The sequence below is a fragment of the Calidris pugnax genome, unplaced genomic scaffold, assembly GCF_001431845.1.
Source record: "Calidris pugnax isolate Ruff unplaced genomic scaffold, ASM143184v1 scaffold7, whole genome shotgun sequence".
In the NCBI taxonomy this organism is placed as follows: Eukaryota; Metazoa; Chordata; class Aves; order Charadriiformes; family Scolopacidae; genus Calidris; species Calidris pugnax.
The window spans coordinates 158,124-168,023 of NW_015090762.1; the positions used below are offsets into that span (position 1 = coordinate 158,124).

Genomic DNA, 9,900 nt, shown 5'->3' on the forward strand with positions numbered 1-9,900 from the left:
GCCGACTCGGCTTATTGCTCCTCCAGCTCTTCCTCTTCCTCCCTCAGCGTCTTCGCCAAGCAGGACGGCCGGCGGAGCGGGAATAACGGGAATAATAATGGCCCCCCCCCGCCGGCCACCCCCGAATGTGGGGGGGATGTGGGGCGCCGGCCGGTCCTCTCCAGCTCCTCCGACGAAAGCTGCTGCTTCCCGGCTTCCTGGGAAAACCGGGAGCCCCGGGGGGGCCCCGAATCCGACACCGACTGGGCGCCGGGGGAGGACGAGCTGGGGGAGGCGACGGAGCCCCCCCTTGCCGTGGGGGTCCCCAAAGCCGTGCCTTCCCTCCCCGCGCTGTCCCCCCGCCTCCGGGCCAAACCCCGGCTGGACACCCAGCCCCACAAGAAGCCCTCCAGGATCCCCACCCCACGGGGCTGTGGGGCGGCCACCCCCCGCCCCAAAGCTGGGGAGCACAAGCCCTGGGGGGCTCTGCAGAGCGTCTTCCCCTCCTTCCTGGAGCCCAGCAGGATCCCGCGGGAGCACGACGGGCTGGATGAGGACGCGTGGCCATGAGGCGCCCAGTTTGGTGGCCATGGGTGGCAGCAGGAGGGGGAGAAGCCCCCCCAGCACCCTACCCCACCACCCCCGCGGACATCATGGAGCTGCTGCTGGTGATGGTACCTGCATGGAGAAGCCCTGAGCAGGTGATGGCCGTGGACGCGGGGTGGCCAGGGAGCTGGGACTCCTTCGCTCGGTGACTGTTGGCCACTGGGGTTGGGACCTGCCCCCCAGCTGGGCCAAAGGGACCTGGACCCGTCCCAGTCCCATGGGGAGCAGCTCTATGGGGGGTGGCCGTGGGATGACCATGGTGGTGGCCCTGGGAACAGGGGCTGGAGAGCAAGTGGCTCAGCTCTTCTCATCTGTCTCGTCTTCTTTCCTCCTTCCTCTCATCATCCTCTTTTCTTGGCCTTCTCCTTCTCTTGTCATCTTCTCCTCTTCGTGGCCTTCTCTTTGTCCTCCTCCTTTTGTCTTCTGTGTCCTCTTGGACTTCTTCTCTTGTTGCCTTCCCCTCTTGGCCTTCTCCTTCTTCTTTATCTTTCCACATCCGAGATGACTTGGGGACACACAGCTTGTTGTCACTATCTGCATTTTTTTGGGGGGGGCGCTTGTTCCTGTCCAGCACCCAACAGACCCCCAACAGGCCACAGCCGTGTTCGTAGCATGTTGATGTCCATAAGGTGGGGACAGGGCTGTGTGTGGGCACCCCCCTGGCCCAGGCCACCACAGTCCCCACCCCTCCAGCCCCACATGTCCCCCCCCAAGCCAGTAAAGACCAAGGGAGCTGAATCTACTGCGTCCAGTTGTCCATCTTGGGGTGCAAGACCCTCTGGGGGGGGTTGGGACCTACCAAGGGGGAGCTGGTGGCAAGGAGGAGGGACATGAGACCCCCCACCTCAAGCCCAAGGGAGGATGATTGGAGGGGGACAGGGAGGGTTGAAGAACTGGGGTGAGGATCAGTCCCTTGGCTGCATCTGGGACCCCTCCATGTCCCCGAAGCCCTTGGGGCTGCCTGCAGCCAGAAGTGCCCCATGGCCAAGAGCTGCTCACCATGGGGACATGGCCATGGGTTGCTGCTGCCCCAGGGCTGGGCAGGTTGTGGGTCACCATGGGGTCTAGACCTGCTGGTGGCCACCATTCCCCCGTGTCTCTAGGCTTCCCAAAGCGGGGTGGCCACTATGGTCCCCAGTTGCCTCCCCTGGGAGTGGGGCTGGTGTCCCATGGGGGGTCCTGGGGCAGTGCTGGAGCCCAGGATGTCCCCAAAGCAGCACTGGGGCCAGGGTTGTCACCCCACTGGGACCAGCTGCACCTCCTGGGGACCCTGCACTTGTCCCCAACCCCAGGAGGGGGCTCAGGGGCCCTCCATCCCCCTGGCAATGGGCACCATGCACCAGTCTGGGGCTACCATAGGTCTTGGTGGAGCCAGGAGAGGTTCTGGCACCAGGCAGGAGGAGAACCCAGGACTGAGAGCTGTGGCTTGACCTCCCTGGGGACCATCCTGCCCCCAGGGGCCACCCAGCCCCATGGCCCCTGGCCACACGCCCAGAACCAGGCAATTTGCTGCCTCAGGACTTGCTGAGCCAGAGGCCACGGCCACCAACCCTGGGAAAGGGCTTATCTCCTCCCCGGGAGGGCAGGGCACTGCTCCGAGGAAGCTCACGGCATCCTGCTTCCCTTGGGATCCCAGGGACACGCTCCTGTCACCAAAGGGGGGGGGTTCTGTCCCCAGGAGGGGCTCCGAGGGCAGATGTCACCTTTATTCAACCTTGGCTTAAAACAAAGTGAACATACAATATATTTATATTTTATATATTAGGTATTTCCTGCACTGAACGCTTCTAGTTCGGGGGGACCCATGGCTTTATTTGGGGGGGTGGGAGGGGAGGGGAAGGAGTAGTGTCACCGCAGGGGAAGGCAGCACGTCCCCTCCGGCACCCGTGGGTGACAGCGGGGAGGGGAGGGAGCCGTGGGGCTGGGCAGTGGGGCAGGAATGGATGCTCAGAGCCCTCCCAGCTCCACCCCGGGGGCTGGAAAAGCCCTTTTTTTTTAACTGCACCTCAAAGTTGAGATGTTGGAGCCCCTTCTGGTCCCTTTCCAACCAAAGGGCAGGGGAGGGGGGCACCCACAGCTCCCCCCAACGAGGGGGACAAAACCAGGGAAGAAGCCGAATCCATTTCTCACTTGCTCCCAGGGGTGCACAGAGCCCTGAGCCCCGGGGTGGGGGGGTCCCCCCAGCACTTGGGGCCCCAAAAAGGCTCCAGAGTGAGCCCCAGGGTGCTATTCCTGACCCAAGGAATGCCCAACTCTTCCCCAAACACCACCATGGGCAGACACGAGACCCCAGTGGGAATGGGATGATTTTTGCAGGGGGGAAAGGAGGAGAACAGCCCCCCCTCTCCCCCAATAAGAAAAAGCAGCCAGAGGGTGACCCAGGGCTCTTGACGGGGCAACATGAGGGAGGAGGACACCGCATCACTCACACAGGGGTTTCTAGGGGGACTGGCCAGGACACCCCTGTCCCCCTCCCCTCGCCCCAGCCCCGGTGGGAGCACCAGCTCCATTTTTTGGGGGGGCTGGAGGGAGATTCCCAGGGGCCGGTTCCTCGGGAGGAAGGAGAGGAGACATGCACAGATCCTGCCCCGCTTCCTCGGGCAGGAAAGAGAGGAGAGGAAGAGGAGGAGGAGGAGGAGGAGGAGGAGGGGCTGCAGCAGCACCTTAGTTCTTCAGGATGGTTTCGTAGGCTTGGTAGACGTACTGGGACACCTCGGGCGCTCGGCATTTCAGGGACAACTGTGGGGACAGAGGAGGAGAGGGGGTGATGGCACCTCACCCCACAGGGGTGAGCCACCAGCCCCCAAAGCACCAAGCCCCACATGCTGCAGCATCCCCCCCAACTCCTTCCCAGGTCCTTATTTCATATTAGGGGGGGGCTCAGGACCTTCTAAACCCCCTCCCCGGTGCTCCCCCCGCCCGGTTGAGGAGCAGAGACAGCCACATGCAGCACAGGCAGCAGAGCGGGGCAGGCAGAGGCACACACACGCTGCATCTCTTGGGGTTTGATTCGCTGCCTGGAGCTCGAGGGTGAACAGTTCCCCCCAAGGCACCTTCCTCTCCCAGCCCCCCTGGGGTTATTTGCTCAAAGATTAAAATATTCAACGACTCTCAGCTCAATTAACTCCTCGGCCCAGGGGGGAATGAGCAGGGAATCCTCCAGGATAAGGATTTGCAGCTCTGCTCAGCCCAAGCGAAGCCAGGAGGGTGGTGGGAACACCCTGACCCTCTGAAACCTTCACCTCCAAGAAAGCTCCGCTCCCGGCACCAGCTCCACCGGGAGGGAGAGGCACCGAGAGGGGAGATGGGGGGCTGGGGGGTAAAACAGTCAGGGAGATAACCAGGCAGCAGCCAGAGACAGCCCAAAGGCGGGGGTAAAAACCAGTCTGCTAACCTCCAAATCCTGCAACAGCGGGCAGGCCGGCGAGGGCAGGCAGCAGCAGGTGGGGAGACAGACAGAGAGGTGAGACAAGGCCACACAGCTCATCCCAACCCAAAGAAAACAGGCGGCCAGGAAAGAGGGGAAGGGGCCGGGGGGGAAAAGCGGGATAGGGGGATGGCCGGTGGTCGATACGGGGACAGAGCTCTGCCCTGAGGCTGCTGGCAGCACCACAGGCAGAGCCAGCCCTGCCCCAGGAAGAGGGTTTTTATTTTAAGGGAGAAGTGTTGGGGGGCTGGGACATCTCTGCTGCCTTTAGCTGCCACCACGGTGCCCTCCCAGTGCATCCCAGCAGGGACTGGCCAGCACAGACCATGTCTCACCCTCCCTCTGTGAGGGGGACACCAGGACTGGCACCGACAGCAGCCAGGGGGGTGTCCTGCCACCACAGCCTGACCCGAGCTCTGAGCAGAGAGTGGGGGAGGCAGGGTGGGCAGCAGGGTGGGCAGCAGTCTCGGCTGGCAGGCAGGCAGGGGAAGGGGCGTACCGTGAAACTGGGATTGCTGGGCTGGATCCTGAGCTCTGCCAGCACCCAGATGCCGTTGGTGAGCTTCAGGGACTGGTAGAGCATGTCCTGCCCCTCCACGTTCCTCTTGGCAATGGTGAAGATGTTGCTGCCTTGGAGCTTGCTGCTAACGGCATCTGCGTGGGAGGAGAGAAGCTGCTGGGGGCAGGAGAAGGGCTGAACATCCCTTTGCATCTCCTCCTGATCCTATCTCCCCCTCTGCCTGGTGCAGCACATCCAAAACCCCCATCCCCACGCAGGGAGGAGAAGGGCTCTATTAGACCGGGCTCCCCAGGGAGGGCAGGCAACAGCCCAGGGCTTGATTCACCCTCAGAGCCGCCCCGTTTGGCTCCACAAAGCTCAGCTCACTGCTGCCAGCGGGACTGAAAGGACTTGGCTGTCCCCAACCCCGGGTTTGCACGTCCCTCTTGGCAGCAGATCTCCCCAAGGAGGAGCCAGGGGAGAGAGAAGACAGCAGGGAGCCTGGCCCCAGCTCCTGCCCAGGACAGGCCGGGCACTGTCAGGGCTCCATGAACCAGTTCAGCTTCTCTGCACCAAGACTGGTGCCAGGGTGGGCACAGCACATGTCCCCAGAGGCAGGGACATCCCCATCGGGCACAGCATCTCAGAGGCTGCCAAGGTTTGGCAACCAGCGAAGCAGCAGCTCCTTCCTGGAGATGTGTGGTGGGCACTGGGCGAAGGAGCCCCCGCCTCCCTGCAGCCTGGGCTGGGATAACTGGGATGGGCTGGTCACCAGCAGCCAGCCGGGAGCTGAGCAGGGTCCTTCTGAAGGGTTTGGACTCACCTGCGTTGAGAGAACAGTCTTTGATCTGGAACTGGGCTTCGTTCTCGTTGGGAATGTCCTTCCAAGTGGCCAGGAACATCTGCCGCTCTGCAGCGAGGAACAAAACCCACACGGTGATGGAGCTACATCAGCCATTCCCCAAAGGGGGTACAACACAGGGGCCACGCTGCCACGTCACCAGTGGCTGAGGGGATCTCACCCCGCCACGCTGCTATCCCCCCCAGCAGCTTCCCAAGACCAGTCCCACCCAGCCAGAGGAGAGCTGCCCACTTTGAGGAGGTTTGGGAGCTACACCAGCTCAGGGAAGAGGCCGGTGAGTGCCAGAGAAGGCAAAATAAGCAACGAACGAAGCTTTCTCTGGCAGCGAGGAGTTAGAGAAGGTGGCTCAGGCCATCTCAGGTGGCCACAGTGTGGCAGGAAGATTTGAGAGATTTGAGGGGCCGGGATGGCACCTTCAGACCCCCAGGCTCCAACTCACCCATCTTCCCGTCCTCCACGAAGAGGATGTGCAGCGGGTACAGGGTGCTGAAGTAGAAGACGTCGATGTTGTTTTTCACAGCGACCTAGGGCAGAAGGACACGGGGATGTCAACACCTCCTCTGATCTACAGCAGGCAAGTGGTTCCCAAAGCAAGTATCCCATCCCATCCCTCTTGAGCCTGGTGTCATCCATCAGCTGCCAGAATGGAGTTGGAGAGCCCAGCGTGGTCCCAGGCGTGTAGGGGAAATTGGGGAGCTGCACCCCCTTAGCCCTCCCTCCCAGCTCCCCCCTGGAATCTACAGCTCCAGCGTGTCCCCCCAGGCTGGGACACCACGAGCAGATGCTCAGCCACAGCTCAGATGCTGTCAGCGAGGATCTTCCTCCGCAGAGGAGACAGTCTGTGAGAAGCTGGATGTCAGAGCAGAACCAGACTGAGCTCTGACAGCAGAGCAGACGAGGAGCTGAGCGTTTCTTCTCTCCCAGTTCCTGCTGTCCCCCCCCCCCCCAGCCTTCCTCCGCAGAGGAGACAGTCTGTGAGAAGCTGGATGCCAGAGCAGAGCCAGACTGAGCTCCGACAGCAGAGCAGACGAGGAGCGGAGCGTTTCTTCTCTCCCAGCTCCTGCTGTCCCCCCCCCCTCCAGCTCCCTCTTGCCCTGGGGCAGCCCCTGCCCCATCCCCAGCTCCCCAGGAAGTGGGGGAGACCCCCAGCCGCTCCCCACCTGGAGGTTGTTCAAGGGGTCCATCTTCATGACGGAGCCGACGGTGTTCAGTGGAAGGGAGATCTCCACGGACTGGTTGGGGGCGAGAGGCGCGTGGACCTGGAGAGGAGCTGCTGGGGCCAGGCCAAAGCTGGGGGTGGGGGGTGACATCCAAACAGGGCAGGGGGTCAAGCGTTGGGGTCAGCAGATGATGGCAGAAGGCACTACCCACCTGTTCCAGGCCAACCAGGGGACTCCCTACCTTCCTCCATCCCAGCCCCAGCAACACCCCAGGTCACCTGCCTGCCCCAACATAGTCCAGGACCAGGCTGGCTCCTGCCCTGCCCACCCTGGGGCAATAACAGCCCCAAAAATCTCACCCCTTCCTCCTACACCCATGTTTAATGCTCCTGCACTATTTCCTCAGGGTCACCCCTTGTTTCCCTTTGAGGGGAAAAAGAGGGATGGGTTCACCAGGAGGACAAATAAGAGGGTCAGACGCCAGAGGAACAGCCTCTTCAGTCAACTTCTTAGAGGCTTTGGTTTGATGATCATCACCACCACGGCCATCAGAGAGAGAAGGGTCATCACGTGAGGCTGTTCCCAGCCCTTCCTCCCACAACCACTCCAGGGCTGAGCTCGGAGGTGTTGCCCATCATCTTCACCAACACAGCCCCAGGAGGGACCTCACCTGTTGCGGTTGAACTGGATGGCAAAGTCAGACATGACCTGCAGAGCCTTGTTCGTTAGCACAAGGTCCATGGAGATGGAGCCCACCTGCCGGCTGAAGGTGCCAGAGATCTCCAGCCCCTTGGCCTTCATGGCAGGGAGCCAGACCTGGGTTAAAGAGACAAGGAACCCTTGGGGTTTGGACCCAAATCGAACTCTTCGGTGCTCTCCAGCCCGGCAGAGTCACGCAGGGTGTTTGTAAACCAGAAGCATTTCATGGCTACCATCACAAAGTCACCTTCACCCCAGCTAGGGTTGTGGGACGCTGCGGCTGAGTCCTCCAAACCTCATCCCACACACTGGGAACCCCCCAAAATTAAGAGACATGAACTTCCAGACCCCTGCTCTCCCCTCTGCCTAGGGCTCTGGGCCACCTTGGGGAACGTGGCACTCTGTCCTGCACCCGGGCAAGCACCGTAATGCCCTCTCCATCTGCAGGCCACCACCCTCCCCCATCTTGCTACCACGCTAGGAAGATGCAGAGTGTCTTCCACCTCCCCCCGAGGAGACCCCACAGTGTGGAGCGGGCACAGGAGGCTCTTTGTCCCCCTTTAATGCCACAGGAGGCTCTTTGTCCCCCTTTAATGCCACAGCAGCCGGTGGCTGGGGGTCAGCTGTCCCACTCACCGTTTTGGGTGCCACGTAGGATCCTGACAGGGTCCCCACCCCACCGGTGAGGTCAAAGAGGTCTCCCAAGCCACTGCCCAGGGGTGCCCCCATGTTTGCTGGCATCGTGGTGCTGGGTGCTGGTGTGAAGCCGCCGCCGCTGCCGCCACCACCCATCTGTGGGGGGACAAGGGAATGGGTTATGGGGGGCATCACGGGGTCAGAGAGAAGAGGAGGAGGAAGAGGAGGATGCAGAGGGCACACTCACAGCAGGGCTGCCTCCCACATCACTTCGCAGCTGCAAGAGAAGAAAGGGGCATCAGCAGGGACAGAGGCCAGCGCACCGAGGGCACAGGGGGCCCACAAAGAGCCCCATCAAGGGCTCTCTAAAAGCATCAGCGTGGGTTAGAGAGGGCCCAGAGCCCGTAGGGATGCTCCAGTGGTCCCAAACTGGGGCCTGGCTGTCCCCAGAGGGAAGCCAGGTGTCACCGGGGCACCAAAAAGGAAGGCTGAGGCTGTGTGGGGGGAGCAGGGGGTGGGCACAGGCGCTGGGGTTACACACGTGGACTAGAGGGTTAAGAAAAGGGTTGGTCCATACCCCTTCCGACTCGTCCCCCATCTCCCAGCAGAAGCAGCGAGGCGGAGAGAAGAGCCAGCCACATGCAGAGAGAAGCCAGGAGAGAGAGAGAGAGAGACAAAAACCAGAGAGACAAGAGAAGGGGAGGAGGGAAGAGTGGTTAGTCCCGCCACGCTGCCCACCCATCCGTCTGTCTGTCTGTCTGTGGCTGCCCTGGGGCCAGGGGACACAGTGTCACCGGGTTCTCTCGTCCCCACACTCGTTGCCAGCCCCATTATCAAACCCTGGACACACAGCAAAGAGCCAGGGTGGCACCTGGATGACAAACCAGAAGAGGCAGCAGGCAAGGAGACAGCGACGCTGCTTCTCCTCAGGGAGTATCTGCTGGATTTTATGAGTAGTGGAGAAAACTCCAGGCTTTTCCTTTGGGGGGAAGGGGGCTGTGGGGCAGGCGGTCCCCACCAGGGACATTCCCAGCCCTTCTTTCCCTGCAGCCAAACCGCTTCCCCGTTTGCATTCCCAGGAGGACAAGGTGTCACCTCCAGCTCTCCCAGCACAGGAGACACACATCAAAGCACCCCACGGGCCAGGAGCTGGCACGTCTCAGCCCAGCCCCACAGCAGCTTGGGGGACATCCCCATTTCACACAGCTGTGGGGGTCAGAGGGGGACCCAAGAAGAGCAGCCACCCCTGTAGCACGGCATGGACAGTGGGGATGTCTACACAGACCTCATGTACCAAGAGAAAAAGGCACTCAGGAGCACTAACTGCCCTGCTCCAGCCATCCAACGACGACGAGATAAATTAGGGTGCAGTGCCCCTCCATCTTCACCAGCCGTAGAAGGAAAGGACTAGCCCAGGGGACTCTGGACAACAAGCCCATCCCATCCCCAGGAGCTCCAGCATCAAACCCAGCACGATGGGGAAGGACCACAGGGGGCTGTGACATACCAGGCTGTCCAAGCCACCCCCGAGGAGGTCCACGGCGCCCATCTGCACGGAGGAGGTGGCGATGGGAGGCCCGCTCACCGGGGGACCCAGGTCCAGGTTCAGCAGGTCACCCAGCAGGTCGCCCTGAGTGGGGATGACGGCCGGCTGCTCCGCTGCCTGCACCCCTGAGGGGGCTGCATCCGGGCTCTCGGCGCTCTCGCTCCTGGAGGGAATGGCAAGGGAAAGACATGAGATCCTGAGGAGCTCCAGCTGAGCTGAGAGGTCGCACTGGAGACACCAGTTCACCCAACTGGGCCTTTCAGCAAGCGGTCAAAGAGACACCCCATCCCAGCACGGCTCCCAAAACTCATGGGAATCCCCTTCCATTTGGGTCTGAGATCACCCCTTCAGCCTTTAAGGGCAGTGTTGAATCCATACTGTTGAAAAATAGTGTGACCAGCAGAAGTAGGGAGGTGATTGTGCCCCTGTACTCAGCACTGGGGAGGCCACACCTCGAGTGTTGTGTCCAGTTTTGGGCACCTCAAT

The 9,900-nt window shown here is 61.7% G+C and overlaps 2 protein-coding genes across 5 annotated transcripts in view; one reads left to right on the forward strand and one right to left on the reverse strand.

The window, feature by feature from the left end:
* Positions 1-1,179, forward strand: part of GAS2L1 (growth arrest specific 2 like 1) — an 8,176-nt gene extending 6,997 nt beyond the window's left edge. The window contains exon 2 of the mRNA XM_014966793.1: positions 2-1,179. Within this exon, the coding sequence (XP_014822279.1) occupies positions 2-549 (548 nt within the window). The 3' untranslated portion in view covers positions 550-1,179. The remainder of the gene's footprint in view (position 1) is intronic.
* A 1,067-nt stretch (positions 1,180-2,246) lies between these two features.
* Positions 2,247-9,900, reverse strand: part of AP1B1 (adaptor-related protein complex 1 beta 1 subunit) — a 26,225-nt gene continuing 18,571 nt past the window's right edge. The window contains exons 13-23 of one of the 4 annotated variants that reach the window (XM_014938903.1): positions 9,376-9,577; positions 8,446-8,466; positions 8,116-8,145; positions 7,869-8,024; positions 7,204-7,349; positions 6,534-6,663; positions 5,813-5,897; positions 5,335-5,421; positions 4,512-4,666; positions 3,980-3,988; positions 2,247-3,324 (exon numbers count right to left, since the gene is read on the reverse strand). In XM_014938903.1, coding sequence (XP_014794389.1) covers positions 3,250-3,324; positions 3,980-3,988; positions 4,512-4,666; positions 5,335-5,421; positions 5,813-5,897; positions 6,534-6,663; positions 7,204-7,349; positions 7,869-8,024; positions 8,116-8,145; positions 8,446-8,466; positions 9,376-9,577 — 1,096 coding nt within the window. In that variant the 3' untranslated portion in view covers positions 2,247-3,249. The remainder of the gene's footprint in view (positions 3,325-3,979; positions 3,989-4,511; positions 4,667-5,334; positions 5,422-5,812; positions 5,898-6,533; positions 6,664-7,203; positions 7,350-7,868; positions 8,025-8,115; positions 8,146-8,445; positions 8,467-9,375; positions 9,578-9,900) is intronic. The other 3 variants (XM_014938977.1, XM_014939058.1, XM_014939137.1) reach the window with 3 other exon arrangements.